General features: G+C 36.7%; 1 protein-coding gene and 1 pseudogene across 5 annotated transcripts in view; both read left to right on the top strand.

Annotated features, from left to right (window-relative positions):
- EEFSEC (eukaryotic elongation factor, selenocysteine-tRNA specific) overlaps window positions 1-26,528 on the top strand; it is a 344,759-nt gene that overhangs the window by 82,656 nt on the left and 235,575 nt on the right. For all 5 annotated transcript variants that reach the window (XR_015794902.1, XR_015794903.1, XM_088134249.1 and 2 more), the window contains exon 5: window positions 21,533-22,174. Coding sequence is in view for 3 of the 5 variants with exons in the window: in XM_088134249.1 (XP_087990375.1) it covers window positions 21,533-22,174 (642 nt within the window). In the remaining 2 variants the exon portion in view is untranslated. The remainder of the gene's footprint in view (window positions 1-21,532; window positions 22,175-26,528) is intronic.
- On the top strand, window positions 20,936-21,344 carry LOC148216725 (transmembrane protein 35B pseudogene; annotated as a pseudogene).

Below are 26,528 nucleotides of genomic sequence, written 5' to 3'. Positions count from 1 at the left end.
CTATTTCTGCTAAAGTAATTTGGCAATTGATAAATAGGAGAGGTCAGAATTAAAAATAAACATAACCATTTTGTTTTATCTTTAATAAGTGTATTATATTGTTTAGGTTTTGATATTGGCAGATTTAGTTCAGCAATATCTTAGAAGAAAGAGTGGGATGGCAGTTTTTGGCAATTTGTCTTGCCTGATTTTTCCTCCTGAAAATTTGCTCAGATTTGCTTGTAACTTGGAGTACTCTGCCCTTTGCATCACTTCTTGCTATTTGCACTTGTAGGATATTTCTCCACAATACTTTTGTCCTTTGTCTGAAAGCCCTTATCCTCTAATGAGAAATGTATACTGGCAGACCATACTGTTCTTGTATGTGTTTTTTGGGGTGAGTGGAGGGTAAGAAAGGAATTTGTATGGCCCCAAATAGCAAGTCTTTGTTTCTCTTACTAACAAAGATCTGCTTTAGTAATGGAAATGAACTATAAACGGCTGTGTGTGTGTAGATAGATAGATAGATAGATAGATAGATAGATAGATAGATAGATAGATAGATAGATAGATAATAAAAACATTTTTATTTGCCTAAACAAAAGTGCCCCATGTGTGGCCTAGACCTCTCAAACTCTGAAGAGAGATTTCTTTGCTATGTGTGTTAAATTAATTGATGGCTAACGTATCCCATCTTTGGGATTAGTTTTGTGCCTATTAACTGTTTTGAAGTAATTGTCTGCAAACAAAGAAAAAAGATCAGTCCTTTTTTCCCCACATTTCCTAGTTTCTAGTTTCATTGATTCTAAAATGCTCTTCTGCCATTGCAGAGACAAGATGTGTTTGTAAATGGAAATATTTGAAATACACATTTCTGAAACAAATTGGCAAGTACTGTTGAAGCATGACTTAATCTCAGTCTGGTATAAACTTGTAACACAGCTCTTTCCCTAATTCCTAGCAGGTTTTGAAAAAAAAAATGTAGAATTGATTGGTGTCATTTAGGTTTTTATGGTTAACTTTGATCATCTTATATATCTGGCTGCCTGATTTTAATTATGGGCACACATAATAGCATGAAATATCTGTGTGCATATGTTATATAAAGTTCTGTTCCTGGACTTTAGATTTAGTTGATTTTCTGGAGGTTAAAAGCCTTATTCTTACATTATTGGAAATTGTCTCCTACTGTCCCTGGGATTCTGGATTGTTATTTCTCTGGTTCCCATTCAACTGTCTCACCCTATTAATTCCTCTTGCTTTACATAAAAAGTAACAAGACAAAAGAATGGTTCTGCAATAGTAGTTCTAGAAGGAACACTTTGTGTGAGATGGGCAGCTATATAAATTAGATAGATAGATAGATAGATAGATAGATAGATAGATAGATAGATAGATAGATAGATAGATACATAGATAGATAGATAAACTTCAGACTTATATTTTCTCTGCTAAGTAATGGATTAATATAGGGATGAACAACTTGAGGCCCCAGAGCTATGTGTGGTCCCTGTATCAACTTATTGCAGCCCATGGAATCTTCAGTGACTATAATTCTGAGGTGGAAAAATATGAAAACTATGATATAACTTTAAGATAGGCATTATCAGTTCAGAAATCAAAGAAAATCTGAAAGTCCCTAATACCCACTCCATCCAGTTGACGGCTTTCAGCTTTTCAAAATAAGTATAGTTCATAGCTACCAAATAATGGTCCAGATGTGTTTTAGGTCACTCTTCTTCCTTTTTCTTCTATTCTTTGTTTCAGTTATATATGGATTATTGTAGTCAGTTTCAAAACAAGTTAACTTCAAACCATGAATTATGAATCTAACTTGTTTAACTAATCAGAGTTGGTTATAAATCTGTATTTCTGGTTTCTATGAAATGACAAAACATTTATTGAACTCATATTGCTCAAATCCTTCCACCCATGTGGGAGGAAGGCAGAAGCATGCAACAGCATGCAATCCTGAGTGTTCTGGTAAACTGAACATGGATAGCCCTCAAAGGACTCCTAAAGAGTGAGGATGCTTGTTGATATTGGGCCTTAAATTTTTTTTAGGAGGTTGAGAAAGGTTTTAAGAAAATGTGTGCTGTAAGATCAGTAAAGGCCTACTATACCTGTCTTACTTTCTTTTTCTTTCCACTAAAAACATTTTTACATTTTACAATTTAATTTTTGCTTTGGATGGGTTTTAGGTGCTGCAAAATAATAAGGGGGCCTTGCCCAGGCCTGTATCAGTATTGGACTTAACATAGAAGCAGGCAACTGAGTATTTTCCAGAAGTTTTGAGTTACACATAATCCCTTGGTTCTGGGTAGGCTGGTTGGAATAGTGGGAGTTGAAGTCCAAAACATTTAGCATACATATGAATCCCACTTTTGTCCATAGTGTCTATAAGTGCTTTTTCCTCTAATCTAGAGAATAGCCTAAACCTAAATGTTGTTATTGTTATTAACATTGCTTTTGATTAGCTTAGCAAATCTGGATTAAAATCTGGATTATCTTCCCATGTATAGCAATAATGAAATACATTTGCATAAGCATCCTCAAATGCAGTCTTTTTTTCTCATGGGAGTAAACTTGCAGGCTAAGTCTAAGACCTCCCTGGACCTTTGGATTCATGGGCAAATGTCATAGCTAGACATAGGTATAAATTTTTAGCAAGGTTTCCAAAATATAAATAGAAAAATGTTATATTTTCCAGTGATAGTTTAAGGACTTCGGCATATGGATGATGTATTAAAAGATAATAATTTAGAGTAAACATTTAGCATTTAAATGCTGTTGAAGTAACAGGAACAGAATGTAATAAGCAAACTGACCCGTTTATTTAACTATTCAGGCTAATTCTGGACTGCTTTTCTACTGCATGTTTAATAAATCTCCATGCTTATTACGTACATTCAGTATTACTTATAAAAAAAACTTCGGTCCTGTTTTAAGAAAAACTATCATAACGAGTCTACTTCTGTGCTTTAAAAATGATGTATGTATACAAAAGGATATTTAAAAACTAAGCAATGTGACATTTTAATATGAACTACTGTTATCAATAAGTGAAGTCCCAGTGCTTACATCTGTTAATTAGATTACAAGGGTTGGATCAGGCTGAGTCAATGGGGTCAGTTTATATTGCTTGGTGGACCTGCTTAGTTTTTGATATGGGGTTATATCCAACTTTGTTCATTCATAAGTAGAACAGATAATTTTGGCAAAATAGATTCTCCTTCTCCATTTCATCTCCTGAATGCCTTCTACATCTCTTCTGAAGATTGAGCAATCCTCTTGAGTAGATTTGGAGAAGAGATCTAGGACTTAAATTAGAGCAGGATTGCTCAGTGAGGGTGGTTGGGTCCCCCCTCCTTTTAAAAAGACCTGTGAAAGTGAGACTAAACATTGGAAATAATTTTGATTGCAAAATCTGTACTCACACATTTGGAAGTATCCAACTGAAATCCAATGGGTTTATTCCTGAGTACTTTAATGGGATTATAATGTCATTCTCAAATTCAGTGTGGGTTAAGGTTATGTTTAGAGATTTTGGAAACGGGAAGAAAACTCAAGTTCTGACATTCTTTATTCTCATTATTGGTTAACCATGGGAATTTCATTTAAAAAACAGCATGATACTGGGCTGCCATTTTTACTAGTTGTCTTGTGTCTAAGTTTCAATTAACTATTAAATCTCCTTGGTTGAGTTATATTAAGTTCATATTTAAAATGATAGGAAGGGAAATGTTTGTTTTATCGAAATCATTGTTAACTTATTCTCAGAACTTCTTGAGTTCAGTGGTGGCTCTGAAAAAGTTATTGCATTTTAATATATCCCCTGGATTTTCATATTTGTGTGAAACAAAGACAAACACAATATTAATGCAGTTAAAATAACCTTTTCTTTCTATTGTGCTGTAATAAAAGTAAAATGTTCATTAGCTGAAAAAATGCCTTTAGGAGGGTTGATGAGAGTTCATAAACCATCATGCAGAATGGTGTTCTCTCTCACATCCAAGTTTGAATTCAGAGTGAAATATTTTGATGACGATTAAATATGATGAGGGACCTAAGAAAAAGCTCTTGTTTTGGGATGGAGATGAAGTCTAGAGAACCTGTCACCTCCCCCATCTTCAGTTCATGAAAGAAGTAAATAGAGAGCAATATACTTTAGTTACCATGTAAATTAGTTCCATTACTATTATCGCCCATTGCTGGTGCTAGAGAGTTCTGAGTAACATTAATCTCTTTTGAAGAAAGGGTAAGATTTATAAGTCAAGATCAGACCTTCCCTATTACTCATACAACTCATCCTGTTAAGTGTTTTAATGTGTAAAAATAATATTTTAATTAAACAACATCCAAGAATAATTAGTTCAGCAGTGATGACTTGGAACAAGCCCTTGATTTAGTTTTAGCTTTATAAGTTAGGCACTTTTGATGTGTAGGAACACATCTGGGGCTTTTAAGAAAGTAGAAAGAAAAATATTGAATGTTTACTAAGACTGCTGGTGAAGGTTTTCAAATGATAGTATCCCTTTGGTCCCAGAATGTTGCTTGTAGGCTAGAAATTGAATATTTGGCATATGTCAAAATATATTACGTGATGTATCACCATGATAAATGCTGCTTTTTGGTTCCTGAATGATTTTTTTTTCTGTGCTGAAAATATTAGCTATGTTTTCCTAACAGTAAATTTTTGATTTGAGCCTCTTCTAATATTTTCCCCTAGTTGAATTTATTTAGAAAAAGTCAGCAAGATGAACCTATTTTTTGTATTACAGAGACTTGTCTGTGCAAGTGCATCATTACTCATTTGTAGAAATACTACAAATGACCACTATAGAAATACTACTAATAAAACCTTTATATCCTGTATTCCAGAATTTCAAAAAGGCAAAGTTGCAGATATTTTATTATTCTGAAAACTAGATTTTCATATATTTTTGAAAGATTAATTTCTTGCTTTTTCATAGATTGCATTGTTTAAAAAACACTTGCTTTTAAAATTACACAATATAACAATTTTGTTTTCTTTTTGCCAAAGATATATAAAAAGGTGTTTTCCATTCACAAAAAGCAGCACTGAGATATTATATTTTCAGTATCTTTTAAAAGCACATTTGCATAATAATTTGGCCTAGCTTTTTTATCTCTAAAGTTCACAATTAAAGTTGTCAACTTTATCAGATTTCAAGCAAAAACTGCCATAGGTAAACATATAGATTGATTATTATTTATGAAAACAGTTCTTTAGAATTGTTTGTTTCTGAATCTTTGTTTCCTTTCATTAGAACGTGTTAATTAGCACCAAATTTATTACAATAAAATAATGTTATAGTTTGAGAAAAAATAGCATTTTATTCCCATAAAGAGAATAGTACAAGAATTGATTCCTCTTCCCAGTAATTGTGAAAACATTTTAAAATACTATTTTTGAAGTACTGATTTTATTTTAAATCATGATTTCTGTCCTCTGTGTTTTATGATGATAGTGTGGTTGTGGGTGTTGTTTTATTTTTAATTGCTCTTTTTACTACAAGATGGTGAACTAATTGTGACCTCTATCCTCCATTCTCAATTGCTTCTGACTTATTCTGCTAAGTAAAAAAAAATAACCTAACAGAGAGGTAACCAGATCACCACTGCCACACCAAGGAAACAGGCAAGCGTTGGGATGCTCTTTAATCTCTCTATCCACACAGCTCTCATTTTAATTTGCAAAATTGAACCCAGATCGAGAGCAGTAAAGCCTGAATACGGTAAATATTCATGCCTCAGTGATCTAGAGTAGCTCCATTACATTTCAGAGATTGGGAGAATTACCTTTTGGATTATGTATATTCATGGGCTGATTTTTATTTGAGATATATTATTACTCACATTGGGCTACATGTAACACATTCTACCAAAACCAGCTGCCTGACAAAGCTCCAGTGTTGCTTACACATAAAAAGTTTTACTTTTGTAGCCAGTAGTTTCCCTTCTTTTAGGCTTTTCAAAGGTTAGTAATAAACAAAACAATCTTGTTAAAAGAGGGGAGGGGGAAATCCATTCCTGTGGATGTTCTATAAATCTTTCAGCCCTATGTTTACTCTGATGTAATATTTTGTGGTGTACTTTGAAGTTTTAGGATGAAAGTGTTGCTATTGTTTCAAATCTATAACTTGAATAAAAAAGAGTAATTTGGCTTATTTCCTCAGAATAATTAATTTCTCAGCATTTAGTTTTCTTACCTGGCATTTCCTTTGTTTATCAGCTGGGAAAAAAATAATAACTTGCCAACAGTGTGATTATTTAAATAGGTATTAAATTATATGCTTATTTTATAATACTGTACGTACATTACAGAAGAACAGACTGAGTTTCCTTTATTCTGCATGGTACTTTAGATATTTGATCAGATTGTTCTAGCAAAAGCTAATTTTTCATATTTCTTAGGGCTGTGCAAATCTTTTGTAGGGCCTCTTCTTTTGCAGCAAAGCCATAAGCAGTGCACCATTGATCAAAGTATCATGACAGTCACATCATCCTCATGGAAGTAGCTGAAGAAAAAGCACAAGCTGACGATCTGGGAACTTGTGCGATGGACTTGGGAAGGCCATTTTGAACCACCAGAGGATCCAGCCATCTCCATAGTTCAAGAAATGGCACTTTGCTTGTGGTGTTGCTATGATCAAAATATGTCTGAAAGATTTGCGGTGCCCTAATATTTATGTATAACATTGTATGTATAGACAAGAACTAGTTCACCATTTTTACTATTTATTTATTTATTTTATTTATATCTCACCTTTCCTAAAAGCAGCATAGGTACCTTCCTCCTACTTTCTCTACAGAAAAACCCTGTGAGGCAGGTTGAGTTGAGAATGACTGACTCAAAGTCACCTGTCACTCTGTGAGTTCTGTAGTTGAGGGTGGACTTGAACTGGATTTGTCTGGTGCATTTCCAACTTAACAACTACATCACATTGGCTGTCTTTACATTTTCTCTGCATATGGCACATAGACACATATATACAGTCATCTGAAAAAGAAGGTACACCCTCTTTGAGTTCTATGATTTTATGTATCAGGACATAATAAAAATCATCTGGTGCTTAGCAATTCTCAAAAGTAGGTAAATACAACCTCAGATGAACAACAACACATGACATATTACACCATGTCATCATTTATTTTACCAAAAGAAAGCCAAAATGGAGAAGCCATGTGTGAAAAACTAAATATAGCCTTACTGCTTCCATAGGTATGAAGAGGCTAAGTAGCAGCCAGGTGCTGCTAATCAAATGCCCTTGATCAATTGATCATCAGCAAGTGTGACTACCTCTAGAAAAGCTGAAGTTTTAGGAGTTTGCTGGTCTTGAGCATTGAGGTGTGTTAACACAATGCCAAGGAGTAAAGACACCAGCAACGATCTTAGAGAAGTAATTGTTGCTGCCCATCAATCTGGGAAGGGTTATAAGGCCATTTCCAAACAATACAGTGAGGAAGATTATTCATAAGCGGAAAACATTCAAGACAGTTGCCAATCTTCCCACGAGTGGACGTCCCAGCAAATTCCCCCCAAGGTCAGACCGTGCAATGCTCAGAGAAATTGCAAAAAATCCAAGAGTTACATCTCAGACTCTACAGGCCTCAGTTAGCATGTTAAATGTTCAAGTTCATGTCAATACAATTAGAAAAAGACTAACAAGTATAGTTTGTTTGGAAGGGTTGCCAGGAGAAAGCTCTTCTCTCTGAAAGGAATATGGCAGCATGGCTTAGGTTTGCAAAGTTGCATCTGAACAAATCACAAGACTTCTGGAACACTGTCCTTTGGACAGATGAGACCAAAGTGGAGATGTTTGGCCATAATGCAGAGCGCCACGTTTGCGAAAACCAAGCACAGCATATCAGCACAAACATACCAGCCGTCAAGCACGGTTGTTTTGCAGCCACAGGACCTGGACACCTTGCAGACCTGGGCACCTTGTGTGATTTGTTCAGGTGCAACTTTACGAACCTAAGCCATGCTGCCATATTCCTTTCAGAGAGAAGAGCTTTCATGGTCATTGGGTCGACCATGAACTCCTCTGTATACCAAAGTATTCTAGAGTCAAATGTGAGGCCATCTGTCCGACAGCTAAAGCTTGGCCGACATTGGGTCATGCAACAGGACAATGATCCCAAGCACACCAGCAAATCTACAACAGAATGGCTGAAAAAGAAAAAAATCAAGGTGTTGCAGTGGCCCAGTCAAAGTCCAGACCTCAATCCGATTGAAATGCTGTGATGGGACCTCAAGAGAGCTGTGCATAAACAAATGCCCGCAAACCTCAATGAACTAAAGCAATGTTGTAAAGGAGAGTGGGCCAAAATTCCTCCACAACGATGTGAGAGACTGATAAAGTCATACAGAAAACGATTACTTCAAGTTATTGCTGCTAAAGGTGGTTCTACAAGCTATTGAATCATAAGTTGTACTTAGTTTTTCACGCATGGCTTCTCCATTTTGGCTTTCTTTTTGTAAAGTAAATGATGATATGGTGTAATGTGTCATGTGTTGTTGTTCATCTGAGGTTGTATTTACCTACTTTTGAGAACTGCTAAGCACCAGATTATTTTTATTATGTCCTGATATGTAAAACCATAGAACTCAAAGAGGGTGTACTTTCTTTTTCACACGACTATACATACAGAGACATGCATATATATCTACCACCAATCTCTTTGTTTTACTGTGGGGTCCATCAGTTATACCATTTTTGACACTCCTCTTGAAAATTAGGATACAGTAAAAAAAAAGGTAGAATGATTACTACAGAGAATCAATAACCTTTCTGTCTTAAAGTTACTGTCTGCAAAGCTAATGTGTCTTCTTTCAAACTGAATCATGGTTATAGCTCAAGATTTCTCAACAGATAATGTTTTTTCCATTTTGCTTTTTTTAATGGACTGATTTTTGTTTTTTAATTTTATAGTCCTGTCATCATACTCTGAATGAGTCCAACTAATCCTAGCTCAATTTTGTTATGAAGAGAATTACAATCTATAGTTATTTTGGAAATTTCTGCTAAAAAGTCTAGCTGCCCAAAAAATTACAAAGTCTCATGTTGTTACATTTTTGATCAACAAAACAGTATCAAGAATGTTAACAGTAAGAATGTACAGCTGAATCCAATGGATACTGTTAGTCCATAAACATTAGTACTGTATGATAATAAATGGGTTAGTCTTTAAAATGTCACAAGGCTTTTTTGCTTGATTTTTTCCCCAGAAAAACTAATTCTTTTATGAAGATTCATAGTTTCTTTATGCAGATTCATGGCTCATTTATCCTGAGAAATCAACCCTTAATTTGCTTATACTCTTCAGGAGATCGTCCAAGGCTAGAAGAGGTTGCAAGCGAATAAAGAACTTCCAGTTGATTAGGTGCTCTGGGCTTGCTTCATTCTGAATGAGAGATAATAGAATCAGTAATGATGAGGACGTGTACGATAGAAGCATAATAGTGTAATAAAATAATAGAAATACAATAGTATAATGAGAGAGTGATTCAGTGGAGTCTATAAAAGGGTGCAGCTAAACCATGCCTTCCTGGAGTCTCTGCTGCTCTATGTGGGTGCTTATTCTGTGGTAACTGTTCTGAATAAATCCTTACAATAAATATTGATCATTTTTCTAACTAAGGATTTAATTAGGGAATATTCTGTTTATGTGCCTATTGGAATTATTTGGTGACTTTAGTTCAGATCTCTTCCCCAAATCAATTTTTATAAACTCAATTTATATACAGTGTATTAGGGAGGTCAGTGGGAGCAGTTTAAAAGAACCTACACATCAAAGGGAGAGAGTAAGGTTTCATTTTAAGCTACTTTTTTTTTTTAAAGTTGTCATATCAACATTTATTGCATCTTACTCTTCAGTAGTGCAAAAATGACGTAGCTACACCATCTTAGATTGCAATGCAAAAATATGCCTAAATATTTTTATGAAGCAATTCATAAATATATGTAATAAGTTAATAAGTTAAAGCTGGAATAAATATTAAGGGGCTATTCATTTATTATATGTGTAACCTGTTTTTTTTTTAATCGGGCAGTATGTGTAGGATTTCTAGGTGTTCACTCATCTAGGCACTACTCAGGTAGTGAAAAGCAAGAATATGCAATTAATAGAAAGCTTCTAAATGCTAGGAAGAAAAATCTAACTTCTTGCACATTGATTTGTATAATGTGAAGATACTAAGAATGAAGTGAAAAATTTGAGAAGTTTCTGGTTCCTCAGCTGAAAAAAATTACAACAATGTACTATATGTGCATTATTAATGATGCCTAGGATGAAGTCTTCTGTGTAATGATTCTGACTCAATAGGTCAACTGTTTTTTTTTACTCTGTATTGTATAATACTGACTCAAATGTAACAAACACACAAATAAATTTAACATAACTCTAAGATCATGTATGTTCAGTCTTCCTGTATAAATTCACCTTTATTTCTTCAAGAAATAATAGAGAAATCTATGAAAACAGCACAGGTTCTCAATACAGATGGCTATCACATTGAGTGGTATAAGGCATATATTAAGTTCTGAGCCCCAGTTGTATACAGTGGGGCAAAAAAGTATTTAGTCAGCCACCAATTCTGCAAATTCTCCCACTTAAAAAGATGAGAGAGGCCTGTAATTTTCATCATAGGTATACCTCAACTATGAGAGACAAAATGAGAAAAAAAAATCCAGAAAATCACATTGTCTGATTTTTAAAGAATTTATTTGCAAATCATGGTGGAAAATAAGTATTTGGTCACCTACAAACAAGCAAGATGTCTGGCTCTCACAGACCTGTAACTACTTCTTTAAGAGGCTCCTCTGTCCTCCACTCGTTACCTGTAGTAATGGCACCTGTTTGACCTTGTTATCAGTATAAAAGATACCTGTCCACAACCTCAAACGGTCACATTCCAAACTCCACTATGGCCAAGACCAAAGAGCTGTTGAAGGACACCAGAAACAAAATTGTAGACCTGCACCAGGCTGGGAAGACTGAATGTGCAATAGGCAAGCAGCTTGGTGTGAAGAAATCAACTGTGGGACCAATAATTAGAAAATGGAAGACATACAAGACCACTGATAATCTCCCTCGATCTGGGGCTCCACGCAAGATCTCACCCCGTGGGGGCAAAATGATCACAAGAACGGTGAGCAAAAATCCCAGAACCACATGGGGGGACCTAGTGAATGACCTGGAGAGAGCTGGGACCAAAGTAACAAAGGCTACCATCAGTAACACACTATGGCGCCAGGGACTCAAATCCTGCAGTGCCAGATGTGTCCCCCTGCTTAAACCAGTACATGTCCGGGCCTGTCTGAAGTTTGCTAGAGAGCATTTGGATGATCCAGAAGAGGATTGGGAGAATGTCATATGGTCAGATGAAACCAAAGTAGAACGTTTTGGTCTGAACTCAACTCGTCGTATTTGGAGGAGAGAGAATGCTGAGTTGCATCCAAAGAACACCATACCTACTGTGAAGCATGGGGGTGGAAACATCATGCTTTGGGGCTGTTTTTCTGCAAAGGGACCAGGACGACTGATCCGTGTAAAGGAAAGAATGAATGGGGCCATGTATCGTGAGATTTTGAGTGAACACCTCCTTCCATCAGCAAGGGCACTGAAGATGAAACGGGGCTGGGTCTTTCAGCATGACAATGATCCCAAACACACCGCCCGGGCAACGAAGGAGTGGCTTCGTAAGAAGCATTTCAAGGTCCTGGAGTGGCCTAGCCAGTCTCCAGATCTTAACCCCATGGCAAACCTTTGGAGGGAGTTGAAAGTCCGTGTTGCCCAGCGACAGCCCCAAAACATCACTGCTCTAGAGGAGATCGCATGGAGGAATGGGCCAAAATACCAGCAACAGTGTGTGAAAACCTTGTGACGACTTACAGAAAACATTTGACCTCTGTCATTGCCAACAAAGGATATATAACAAAGTATTGAGATGAACTTTTGATACTGACCAAATACTTATTTTCCACCATGATTTGCAAATAAATTCTTTAAAAATCAGACAATGTGATTTTCTGGATTTTTTTTTCTCATTTTGTCTCTGATAGTTGAGGTATACCTATGATGAAAATTACAGGCCTCTCTCATCTTTTTAAGTGGGAGAACTTGCACAATTGGTGGCTGACTAAATACTTTTTTGCCCCACAGTAGGAAATCTGTAATGATGCCTTTTGAAGTAAGATTTTCCCAGCCTCCTTCAGTGAGGCTTATATAACTGAGATTTTGAAGGCTAGGAAAGATCCTGCTAACTCTGCAAACCTTTGTGTTTTTGTTAAACAAAGTACAAAAATGCAGAAACATTGACAGCAACCCTGGCACATAAATTATAGGTGATATTGATGTCTCTGATTATCTAATCTGCACAATCTGCTTTTATAAAATGTCTTCAAGCATCTGATAATATATTAATAATTAATTAAACATTTACAAATTCACATCAACATTTGTGGATTGTGGAAAAGGCCTTTGATATGGTGCAGCGGATATTCCTGAAATAAGTCTCATCTAAATATGGATTTTCTCTTTTTTGTATTAACTGGATCAATATGTGGTACTTTACTCCCTTTGCTTTGGAATTATCCCCTCATTTGTCAAAATTCTTCTTGTAATCATTAAGGATGTCCTTTTTTAATTTGATACAGGAAATGTTGACTTGTTTCATTAGACAAATGAAGGATTTCAGGTATAACAATGTTGGAGCTGAACACAAACATATCATATGCTTATCATATATTATGTCTTTTTGATATTTGTTTTTATACTAAAATCTTTTGACATTGTGCACTGGTTTGGTAATGGGTTATTCAGTTAACAGTCTCACATACTTTCTGTAGGCTCTGATGCTACTATGGAAATGTATATTAATTGGGGTTTCAGTTGTTGGTTCAATTTTAAATATCTGAGAAAAGTTATTCCAAGGAAACTTTATTAATTTGTTGTTTAAATATATCAGCATTTTTATCTCAGATAAAAATTAAAATTAGTAGATTCTTAAAAATCCCATTGGATTTAAGGGAAAGAAAAATGCTGTAAAAGTGAATATTATTCAGAACTGATAAACTTATTTAGAGGTATTCCTGTTACCATGTTTATCTTAAGTATATTGCTAAGACTATTTATTTATTTAGCAGCAACAAACCCATGGATTTTCTTCATCAGAATTACCATTTGTATGTGATTATGGGAGTTTTAACTTTCCTGACTTTCAGTTTTATCACTGGGAATGACCCATATTTTAGCTTCAACTTCTCCGTGTTAAACACATGTGAATGAGTAAAAAAAATCACTTTGGACAAAATTGGAGGATATTATGTAAGCCAGTTTGATATCATGGAAGAGGCTTGACTCCCTTTTTAGACATGCGTCTATTGCATTTCCTACACTGAGGGTTACAAGGCACATTTGGAAGGTTAGAACAAAAGTATAATTTCAGTCTTTATCTATATGACAAATATAACATTCTGGGACAATCCCAGTTTGACAGTTGCATTTTTATTTATTCATTTGATGTTGTGGATAAGTAGAGATATTAATACTTTAAATGAGGGTTTTTCAAACTATGTTTCAGAGAATCCTGGGGTTCCACAAGAACTTGATGAGGTTCCATTACAGACTAAGGGGGAAAAAAGAGGTTAACTTGAATACAGCCAGTTTCCTATTACTAGAGCTTTCCTTTTTGAGCAGGGGTTCCAGGATTTTTTTTAACTAACAGGTTCCATGGCCTGAACAAGTTTGAAAACAACTGTTTTAGATTACCAATCTAGTTTTTAAAGCATCTGAGTTATGCAAGAGGAATATAGATTATCTAACATTGCAAAATGGCTCTATATTCTGTTAAAATATCTCTTGATTTGCTTCAGATGCATTAGCAGTGTTTAAAACTCTGTTTTTTACTATCAGTATCAGAATGTGTTTTGGGTAATTCCAAGTCTATGATATAGACATTTAAATAATATCTTTAAGGTGCATATTAGTTATTTATAAGAACTCTGGATTAAAGATTTCCAATACCCCATATTATCAAATAAATGACCAATGGTCTTAAAGAATATTAAATGTGTTCCTTATCTTAAATTGAGATTAATTGAACAAAGTATTGTTTTTCACAATTCCTGGCCTCCCCAGAGCATGCTGTTTATATTGGCAGTGTAAAATGGGTTTAATTTATTTATTTATAGGACTTATATGGTTCCTATCTCATATAGTGATTCTAGGTGGCTCACAACAATCTATATGATATGGGCTTTTCCAATTATTGCCTATTTTTGTTTATCAACCATATTTTTTAAACATAGTGTTAAAAAGAGCAATATGATATAAAGGTACTTTTGAATTATATATAAAATATTTTGAATTTATGAAGAATTATGGATTTATTGCTCATGGAGTCAGCAAAAAGTTTTGCTTTTAAGTGTTAGAAAGGCAATAAAATTCCAGACTTACAATTTTGGATCACCAGTATATGTTCTCTTTCTATTTATGACCCTATACTGTCAAGGTTTAAAGATGTGTTTGAGAATTATGCTACATTATTTTCTACACAAGCTGTAAGATTCAAGGGCTGGAAAAAAATTCAAAGGTAGTCTTCATTAGAATAAATTGTAAAACAAACAACCCTCCCATTGTATTTTTAAATAATTTTTTCTAGTTTTTTTTTAATGCAAACCTTGTAGTATTCATACCATAAATTACCCTTAGGGATAATTACATGTGTTCTGCAATATTTGGGTGGGTAGAGTCAAGAACAGTTTTATCCTGGAACATGTGCATCCTCCCATACTGTTTTTATGAATTTAATTTAAAATCAGATGTGAGCTAATATAATTTGATCATAGTGTTCAATAAGAGTGTGCAAATTGTTCCATCACAAAATATTCTGATCCTGGAATGGGCTATTCTGAGTCCTGCAGAAGTGGTCTGACTCCAGGACAGTTCATTCTGATGTTGGGGCACTTTTTAGAACAATCTATTTGGGCATCAGAACATTCCATGACAAAGTATTTTGCACACCCCTAGTGCTCTGTGTGAACAAGTCCCCTTTGCCAATAAATCTCTTGAAGTTATATAATGTAATATCTCTCTGTCAGTCTTTCCTGCTTGCTTGGTGCCCGCCTGCCTGTTGTGTAAATTAAGCTTTTGTTCTTTCTGTACTTTAGTCTTTTATTATCATAGTCTTTCCCCAAGGAAACATACTGTGTATGTTTAGACTTACATTAGTACATTTAGTCTTACATTAGTAACATCCCACTTAGATGCGTGATATTCTTGATGCATCTTTTAGGGCTAAGGTCTATGCTGTTACTAAAGAAATAATACTCTGCAAATAATTTCTTGTCACACTTACAGTATTTTATTTCTCTGAAAATGGCAGCACTTTGCTGACTTTGTTGGGCTTGGAAGCTAGGTATACAAGAGTCTGCTTAGTAACATGGATGGGATTTTACCAGGGACTAGCAAGGTTGTAGGCTAGGCTGGAAAGTTGAAAATGCATCCTGGAAGATGGCAATGGCAAACTTTTTCTGTCCTTTTTCAAAGAAACTCCTGGTTATATCCATGTATCCATCAGGAACTGGGCTTGACTCAAGAATTCCTTTATTCATGAAATTTACAGAATATTGCCTCTGGAAACTGTTTCTACAGAGGCTTTTAGAGCCTGTATAGATATTTTCAAGAATTGGCATTAAGCAGGCCTTTATAGTGTTGTTGTTGTCTATCAGTGTGAAATCAAGTAAATGATCTGCATTATTTTCCTTTTCCTAATGAAGAGGTGTTAATATATTAGTTGGGCAGAATCTGTGGCTGTGCAAACATCTTTAGACAAACTTGATGTTCTTTTTCATTTTTAGCAGTCTCTCCTTCTGAAGAGAGAAGATTGGTTCTCACCACTAAGAAAACAGAGAAAGTTAGGGTGTATTTTTCATTTCTCCCTTGTGTCCACTCCATTTTATGTCTGATAATCTATGTCTCACTTAAATAGATGGCAATCTTCACGTTTTAATGGGGATGGATTATATATTATGTTAATACCTTGATTTAAGTAACTAATGGATGGATGGATGGATGGATGGATAAAACTCGTTACTATATAAACTGTGCTTAACAGTTAAACTACAGTGTTTTGTTTTGTTTTTGTGTTTTGCTTTTTAATTTATAGCAATTTACTAGTTAGCTGAATTTGCTGTGATTCTACTTATCAGAAAGGGTTGGTTGTATTTATATCTTGTATCAATAAGATGCAGTGACAACACTGGAGGTAGGAGGATGCTTGGACTCTTATCTGAAAAACCTAAGAGCTATAGCATATGGAGTACTGATAACTTAATGAAAGTTGGATAAATAAAGGAAAAGAAGCTTCATTGTATCAGAAGAAAAATCCATTAGTGGGGTTTTTGTATGCTGTTTTCTATTAGTTAAACTGCTTTGAAAATCTTAGTGAGCTTTTCCTTTGGTCTTCAAATAACAGGTTCTTTTCTTATATTGAACACATTTGTTTATCTTAAGGGCCTGAACAGTTTGGGTGCTTTTAATTTATCTCTCCTTTTTGCATATTTTATCTGTGTATGAACACATGGACTTCCCAATCCTCCTCCTCCACCAAAGCAGTTTCACAAACCTCTACATCATTCTTAGAAATATTAATGTGATCATGCAGATAAAAATATTAAACATTCTTTCCTGATTTATTTTCAGGCATTACAAGATGCTACCCCCACCCCTGTTAACATGAAGCCTCTCTGAGCAGAGTTTACAATGTCTGGTAGTATTTGTTGTGAACTCTAAAGAACTCTAAAAATTCATTGATTTTGATGAACTTGAAGTTGCTGTATGACTAGTTTTGGGCAGACACACTAATGTCTGCTGAAGTTGCTGCCCAAAACTGATATCAAAGTGCCACTTTGACAATTTGTTTGAATGGCATAAAAATAGGCGTGCAAGTGGAGTGGAAGTAGATGAGAGTCAGACATTGTGGTGAACAATGGTTTGTTGACATTTACAAATATGCTTTTAGGTTTAGCTGCATTATTATTCATTTTAAAAGGAACTATAATTTTCTTAGCAGAAAAAAACACATTCTTGACAAAGTGAAATTATCTGCTTATTCACAATGGCCCTCTTGGTTTTTAGACCCTAAATGGTATAGTGATTAAGGTATGAAGATGAGGAAGCTTAGTTTTTCAAAAGTTAATTCATGAAGCTTTCTGGGTAGCTTCAGGACTAGTTCCTATCCCTCACCCCAATTTACATCATAGTGCTGTTAGGATAAAACATGCAGTAGAAAAAGCTGTGTATACCACTCCAAACTCTGTGGAATAAGGAGAGATGCAAATACTACATGTAATAGTACAGTATAGTAATATTGGATGCATCTGGTTTTCTTTTGTAAAATATAATGAAGGTTTTTTAAAGTATTAATTTATCTGAAAGAAATTTGAACCCCTCCATCTGTCCAAATAATAATCTTTGAAATCGGAAATCATCTTACATTCACTGAGAATCTGGTAATAGAGGCAGATATTGCTAAAAGTGGAGAAGCTGTCACTGTTGCTTCAAGGGGTGGGGGGTGGGGGACAGGGATCAGCAAGCTAACCTAAACTACTGTTGTCACTCTCTGAATGTTTGTTTGCAGTGAAAGTCCTCTCTATCCATGGATGTTCTCCACATGTGACAACTCTTGATAATCAGGAATCTAGTTGAATAGAGAACTTCCATGAATAGAGAAGCTCTCAATTACAGACACTTACCCAGTATATATGGAGAGCAGCGAAGGGAGGGGGACTGCCACACTGATTGAACAGGACTTGAGACTTTAGATAAGAGCTACTGAACACTTACATAAAGCACATACACCCCTATTGATTTGTTTCCTTTCTATGTGCAGGAGAAAACAGCTCCAGTATACCACAGATCTCTCCCAGTTTCCACCACCATTGCATAAGCTAAATGCAGTTAAAGAAATTTATCTCCAGCATAGCAGTAGCCTATGGATATTTATCTGGGAATTAAAGCCACTGAAATCAATGGAACTTATTAAACGACAAACATGTATAGGTGGATGCTTGTTGAGCCCAACTTCCTACAGTCTTGTGGGGGGGGGTGTGCTTGTGTATGTGTCTGTGTATGCATATATTTATCTCTGTGGGAGTGTGTGTGTGTGTGAGAGAGAGAACATGGTTTGTGTGTATGTGAATTTTTTTTTAAGAATGACAAGGTTTCACAGTAAAAATGGGGTGAAGAAACTGAGGAAATAAAATAAGGGTAATGTTAACTTTTAACAGGAAGCAAATTATGAAATATGCCCAAATCTATCTCCTTAAAATATAATTAGCTTAGAGACGTGCATTTTTTTCTTTCCATACATCCTTCTTGTATGGTGTACCACTCAAGGGAAAACTTATATGTAGTATTTCATTCAAAGAACTGTTCTGAGTCTTAAAATTACTTTACATGTATTTTGGAACATGATGATGCTATTCTGTTTCAGTTTTTTAAAGCAGCCTGACAGTACTTTATTGCATTTAAAATTCATTCATTACCCATGCATATCACACTCATCTATACAACTCTGAAAAATCTAAAAAATGTAGCATTTTTCAGGAACTTAGAACTCTGCTGCTCTATCTCTTCGCCTTTGATGTCAAACACAGCATCATCACCAACATAAGTGTCCTGCCTCCCTACCCCCAGAATAAGATGTATTCCTTCTTTGCTTAAAACATTGTAAGCATCCAAAGAATGTGAGACCAGTTGCTCATATATGAATTATTTCCTCTTTTGTGGGGGGAAAATATGGTAGTATAGATTTCTGAAAGTTTAATGCATATAGAACTGTTTCTGTATACACAAAATTAGATGGAAAACTTCTAGAATTGTTTACTTTATACTGTTTATGGGGAATCTAGTTTTTAAATTTTCTCTTCTATAAAAAGACCCAGTGAAAACTAAAAACACCAGAGAGGGCAGAACCAGGGATTTTATACATGGTATGCTAGTTCACAGGAATTTTAAAAAAGTATTATTCCCAGTTGCAGGTAGTAAATTCTACTCCAAATTTCTATTTGACTTCTGTTCCATGGTAATACAATAGTATAAATTCAACTAACAATTTCCTCTAGAACTGTAAAATGTGATTTGATGGATGTTTGTTTTTGAACTTATACAGTCCATTTTCATTTAGTTTTTAAACGGATTTGATATTTTATATCTATCCATAGTATTTGTATATTTCACATCCTCCTATGTTTGTGGCTTATAAATCATATGAAGAGATAGAGCAGCAGAACTTCAAACTTAGAATTATTGTCTATGCAAGATACTTCATTTTAAATGCACTGAATTTTTTTGACACAACTGATAGCCTGCAAAGATTTTTGAGAAAAAAAGAGATGTTGTATTGTTCTATATTTAAAAAAAGGAGAAAAGTTCCGTAATGTGAAAACGTATTCTGAAGCTTCTAAGTTCCTGTAAAATGCTACATTTTTTAGATTTTTCAGAGTTGTATAGATGAGTGTGATATGCATAGGTAATGAATGAATTGAAAAATTATTGAGTTAGGTTTGCATTTAGTTGCAGTCATTGTGCTGGCAAGAAAACAGCAAGCACCAGCTGAACAGGGAGGGAGGTGGCATTAAGTTCTGTCTCTCTCTCTCCAGATTCCTGTACCCCCTAGATCTTTTCTAAAGGAATTAAAGGATACTCCAGAGAATAGTTAGGACAGAGGGGAGGAGAAATTGATCACTGCTGAATATAACCCTTAAGGTTGGAGTAGCCAGTTTTCAGGATTATAAGCCTTTTAAACTGCTGCCCAACAAATAGAGTACAAAATAGTGATTCAGGAGGGTGATCAAGTACTAAGAATGAAGGAAACTTTGTTTCTGGCAGTATGCTCAATTGAAGGAAGTGTGATTGGTACCAGAACTAAGATTATAAATCCTTTCACATACATTCCATTTACAATTTTGTCGCAATTAATCCCATTACCCTTTCAGAATCCTTTTCTGCAACATAATTTAGTCAAGTAAATCTCCTTAGTTCTTGCTATTGCTGGATAATTGGGTGTCAGAAATTTTGCAGTTTATTGCACATCATCTAGGGACCTACCAGTAGATAGCAATTTCTCTTTTGCCCACCCCTAGCTTAAAGAATAAATAGAAGAACAAAAGAAAAAAGGAAAAGAAAATCAAACCATATTAAACCAACTGGTTTATCCTAATCAAGCTGAACCAACTTTGATAGTTTTAAAAAGCTTATTTTCTTGTTACTATTTCTATTCTAAGATGCTTCTGAAATAGAATAACTGAGAAAACTCCAAGCTTATTAGCACCAAACTTTATATTTTTGTGGTGTTACACTGTCTCATATATCATGGAAAGATTAAAGTCATAACCAGATGATAATCATATATAATATAGTTTATAATCATAAAATAGTCCTAAAGTCACAAGGTCATATTTGTGCTTATTCTTTACAAGTTGATGAAAATGAGATTCATAAAAATCATTTTTAAACGTTATACAATATATTTTATTATTAGACGGATATATGGAAAAAAGCAAATGTGATAAAAAGGATTGGAAGCTATATAAAATCAATGATTGAGGATTATTCTTTAGAAAACATGAACTTAAGACAGCATTTTAAAACTATGTAACTTATTTGCCTTTTCAAAAAAATAAATGGGCTAATTATTTATGCTGTTGCAAACTCATCTTCTGCATATTTTTGGCTACAATAGAAGTTACTAAATTCAAAAGAATAAGATTGGGTATTGTTTTCTAGTACAAAAAATTAAGTATTCATTTAGATAATTTAGGATAAGTTTTCTGATAGTTAACAAGAAAGTTATGAAATAGTCCACGCCCCCCGGCTGCCCCCCAGCAGCCGGGAAGGCCAGGTGGAAATGGCCAGGGAGGCGATGGCGCTGCTCTTCCCCGCCCTCCCCATCATGCTGGGCCTCTTCTTCTCGGTCTGCAGGGTCGTCAGGCTCACCGACCGGATCGCGGGCGATGCCCACCAGCAGCTGAAAACCCAGTTTGTGCAGTTTGCAGAAGGCGCCTTCCCTTTGAAGGCGTTTGCCTATAAGCCAGAGCCAGTGGGCCAGATAGAACTGGCAGCAGGTTGCCTTTTAGCCTTTGGATCTCAACTGCTGCAGGAGATCAGCAATTTTGTGCTCACCATTATCATGATAGCTGCCATCTACAGCCTCTTGGCTTTGAAACAGCCTTTTGCCGTGTGCATACCTGCCACTGTCTCCTTGGGCCTTTCGCTCCTCCTCAACATCCAGCCAGGGAAGAGGGAAGTGCATGAAGTCAAAGTCTGAGTGAGGCACGGAGAAGGTGATCTGGAGAGATGGGAAAGATCCAAAATGTAGCTTTTGTTATGAAATAGCAAAAGAATATCTTACTGTTGCAGAAGTGGTGTACAAGTAGAGTACAAATATTTTAAATTAATGAATTTTTTAAAATATAACAAAAATGTTAACAGTATTTTATTATATGTTTCCCCCGAATAGGTGACAAAGAAAGTAAAGTCAATGCAGATGTTTCATACACCAGTAACTTATGCCATGCAAGGGGATAGGGCTGGAATCTGTGTAACCCAGTTTGATCCAAAGCTGTTGGAACGAGGCCTGATTTGTACACCTGAATCTCTCCAGACGATCCATGCTGCCATTATCTCTTTAAAGAAAATCCCATATTTTCGAGGTACTCTTCAGACAAAAGCAAAGTTTCATATTACAGTTGGCCATGAGACTGTTATGGGAAGAGTGATGTTCTTCAGCCCAACTCCTAATGACTTCAGTAAAGAACCTATGGAAAATTATTTTGATTTTGAAAAGGAATACCTTTATCAAGAGGAATATCTTTCCAATGATTCAAAGTCCTCAGAAGAAAACAAGGAGAATGGCCAGGTTGGAGAAAGACAGCTCCCGAAACAACAGTGGGCCTTACTTGAGTTTGAAAAACCAGTTACTTGTCCTAAATTTTGTCTTGTAATTGGCTCAAAATTGGACACTGATATTCATGCAAATACTTGCAGATTGGCATTTCATGGGATACTTCTCCATGGAATGGAAGAAAAAAATTATACAGAGGAATGTCTGCCAAAACTCAGGGTTTACAAGCTGAAACATAAGGAAGGACAAGTGGAACGGGTAAGCTTGTATGATATATTGTGAGGTTCCCTTGGATGCACAAGATTCTTAATATGGGAAAGGGAAATTAGGAAGGGAATATAAAGGAAAGGAGATTCCCTTCCCTTAATAAGTGGTTCGCCCCTTCTCAAGAAACCATCACTGGACCCAACCTTACTGGACAACTTTCATCCAGTTTCCAACCTTCTCTTTTTAGGGAAGGTTGTTGAGAAGGTGGTCACACGACAGCTTCAGAGGATTGTGGATGAATCTCATTATCTGGACCACTTTCAGTTGGATTTCAGGCCTGGCTATGGACTGAGATAATATTGGTTGTGCTTTTGGATGACCTCTGGCATAAGTGAGATGGGGTAGTGCATCAATCTTGCTCTTGTTGATCTCTCAGCAGCTTTTGATACCACTGACCATGGTATCCTTCTGCACCGGCTCTGGGAGCTAGGGGTGGGTGGTTCTCCTCCTTCCTCCAGGGTTGATTCCAGTCAGTGTTGATTGGGAGAAGTCCCACTCTTGCCCCTCTTTGTGGGGTTTCTCAGAGTTTGGTATTCTCCCTCCACTCCTGTTTAACATCTACATCTGACCAGATAGGCCAGTTAGGAAACACGACCAGATAAGCTAATTCTATTTTATGGCAAAGCTACATTAACAGAATCTTGCAAGTCTGAAAGTACAATTCTCCCACCTTCACCTTTACAGCCTGAGAACTTAGGGAGGGTCCCTTCTGAGCCCCTTGCTCCACCACTATGCAGCTGCAGGCTATGCTGTCTCTTATCTGACCACTCCCTAGGCAGCATCTGTTGCCCCGTATCCCAAGGTCTTTCCCACATACCATTACAACATGAAACTGCTGGGTGAGGTCATCCATCGCCATGGGGTGAGGTATCATCAATACACTGATGATACCCAGCTTTATGTCTCTGACTCCGGCGAATTAAGCAATATTGTCAAGATCCTGTCCCAGTGTCTGGAGGCTGTAGGGTTCTGGATGGGGAAAACAGGCTTCAGCTCAACCCTAGCAAGACTGAGTGGCTTTGGGGGCCTGCAGTTTCCAGGGAATTAAGCATCTTTGGTTCTGGAAGGGGTGGCACTGCCCCAAACAGACCTGGTGCACAATCTGGGGGTTCTCCTAGACTCATGGCTCCTCTCAAAGAGTAGGTGGCACAGTGGCCAGGAGGGCCTTTGTGCAACTTTGCATTGTGCACCAGTTGCACCTGTTCCTGGACTGGGAGGCTCTGTTCACAATCACTCATGCCCTGATCACCTCTCAAATGGATTACTGTAATGCACTCTACATGGGGCTGCCCTTGAAGAACATCTAGAAGTTGCAGTTGGTACAAAATGTGGCAGTGCAGGCAGCTATGTACACTCCTCAATCAACACGTTACATAACCTCTGTTCTGTGAGCTGCATTGGTTGCCAGTATGCTTCCAGATTCAGGTCAAGGTGCTGATACGACCTATAAAGCCCTATATGGCATGGAACTGGGTTATTTGAGGGACCACCTCTCTCCATCCCATCAGGACTTGTGGGAGAAGTACAGTGGGGCAAAAAAGTATTTAGTCAGCCACCAATTGTGCAAGTTCTCCCACTTAAAAAGATGAGAGAGGCCTGTAATTTTCATCATAGGTATACCTCAATTATGAGAGACAAAATGGGGGAAAAAATCCAGAAAATCACATTGTCTGATTTTTAAAGAATTTATTTGCAAATCATAGTGGAAAATAAGTATTTGGTCAATATCAAAAGTTCATCTCAATACTTTGTTATATATCCTTTGTGGGCAATGACAGAGGTCGAACGTTTTCTGTAAGTCTTCACAAGGTTTTCACACACTGTTGCTGGTATTTTGGCCCATTCCTCCATGCAGATCTCCTCTAGAGCAGTGATGTTTTGGGGCTGTCGCTGGGCAACACGGACTTTCAACTCCCTCCAAAGGTTTTCCATGGGGTTGAGATCTGGAGACTGGCTAGGCCACTCCAGGACCTTGAAATGCTTCTTACGAAGCCACTCTTTCGTTGCCCGGGCGGTGTGTTTGGGATCATTGTCATGCTGAAAGAGCCAGCCCCGTTTCATCTTCAGTGCCCTTGCTGATAGAAGGAGGTGTTCACTCAAAATCTCACGATACATGGCCCCATTCATTCTTTCCTTTACACGGATCAGTCGTCCTGGTCCCTTTGCAGAAAAGCAGCCCCAAAGCATGATGTTTCCACCCCCATGCTTCACAGTAGGTATGGTGTTCTTTGGATGCAACTCAGCATTCTCTCTCCTCCAAACACGAGGAGTTGAGTTTAGACCAAAAGGTTCTACTTTGGTTTCATCTGACCATATGACATTCTCCCAATCCTCTTCTGGATCATCCAAATGCTCTCTAGCAAACTTCAGACGGGCCCAGACATGTACTGGCTTAAGCAGGGGGACACATCTGGCACTGCAGGATTTGAGTCCCTGGCGCCATAGTGTGTTACTGATGGTAGCCTTTGTTACTTTGGTCCCAGCTCTCTCCAGGTCATTCACTAGGTCCCCCCATGTGGTTCTGGGATTTTTGCTCACCGTTCTTGTGATCATTTTGACCCCACGGGGTGAGATCTTGCATGGAGCCCCAGATCAAGGGAGATTATCAGTAGTCTTGTATGTCTTCCATTTTCTAATTATTGCTCCCACAGTTGATTTCTTCACACCAAGCTGCTTGCCTATTGCACATTCAGTCTTCCCAGCCTGGTGCAGGTCTACAATTTTGTTTCTGGTGTCCTTCAACAGCTCTTTGGTCTTGGCCATAGTGGAGTTTGGAGTGTGACCGTTTGAGGTTGTGGACAGGTGTCTTTTATACTGATAACAAGGGCAAACAGGTGCCATTACTACAGGTAACAAGTGGAGGACAGAGGAGCCTCTTAAAGAAGTAGTTACAGGTCTGTGAGAGTCAGACATCTTGCTTGTTTGTAGGTGACCAAATACTTATTTTCCACCATGATTTGCAAATAAATTCTTTAAAAATCAGACAATGTGATTTTTCCCCCCATTTTGTCTCTCATAGTTGAGGTATACCTATGATGAAAATTACAGGCCTCTCTCATCTTTTTAAGTGGGAGAACTTGCACAATTGGTGGCTGACTAAATACTTTTTTGCCCCACTGTATGTTGTGGGTCCGGTCTACAAAAGAGTGTCATCTGGTGGGACCCAGGAAGAGAGCCTTTTCTGCTGTTCCAAGTGAACATCATCCACTTGGAACTTAGATTGGCCTGACCCTCCCAGCTTTTAGGAAGGTCCTGAAGACATGGCTCTGCCACCATGCCTGGGGGTCTGGCAGTGGTGGAGAGTTTCTACAGTGGCTGTGTTGAACTGATGTAAGGATAGATTCTGTCGCTGATCATGATTATTTTTGTTTTAAAATGATTATTGATGGTTTCATATGTTTGTATATTGGTTTTTAAATTTGCTTTTATTGGATTGTTGTTTTTACCTGTTTTGAGCCACCCAGAGTCACGTAGATGAGATGGGTAGCCATACAAATTGAAATAATAATAATATAATGATAATAATTCTACAGTTGAAATGAACTAAGTTGCTAATGTTGGTGAGTTAGATCCAGAGTTGTCCCAATTTCTTGGCTGAACCTTCAGATATTTCAAATAGGGCTAAACGTTTACTGGAAATTCTGCAGGAAGCTTGGTTTTCTGCAGAGCTCAGGATAATAGAAAAATAATTTCTACAGCATTTTCTCCTCTTTGCTGGAGTATTTCTTTAATATAAAAATGGTTATGGAGACATAGAGGTACAGCATTTTTAATATACAGTGTAATGTTCTAATAAACGTAATTTGTGTTTACTTACAGTATGTTGTACATTAGATAGATGGTTTGGAGAAAACAGCAGCTGAATGTTTGCTCCCTGTGGGGAAAGTATGAACAAATGGGTGATGAAATCATTGAGTGCTTTAAGAAAAGTCCAGACTCTGGTTTCATAGAATACTGATTCAGACGGTCCCACCCTATTGCTGATAGATGTCTGGAGATTAGAATAACTGAATTTACAGTGTCTATTCTTGACATTGATAGAGAAAAACTGTGTTCTCTTTGTCAAGGAAGGAAGTGGGTGGTTGCCTCCTTCTCTCAATGCTGTAGGAAGGCACTAAATAATAATGGTGTTTTATACACATAGACACACACACTCTCTCACACATCTCCCCCCCCCAAGGAATTGGTATTTCCCTTAACATATTAAAGGGGGGCAATTTAGCTTCAGAATCTCTAGGAGAGTTAAAATAAAAGGACAGGCTTACTTTCTGTAGCTTGCCAGTTTCATGGGATTCTGTTTCTGAAACAAATATGGGGAAATTTCATGTAAGTTTAATTGACTTTG

The sequence above is a fragment of the Python bivittatus genome, unplaced genomic scaffold (genome assembly GCF_059951505.1).
Source record: "Python bivittatus isolate LINGU-HERP-01145 unplaced genomic scaffold, Pbiv_v1 ctg000080_np1212, whole genome shotgun sequence".
NCBI classification, from domain to species: domain Eukaryota; kingdom Metazoa; phylum Chordata; class Lepidosauria; order Squamata; family Pythonidae; genus Python; species Python bivittatus.
This window is presented reverse-complemented; position numbering and strand designations above follow the sequence as displayed.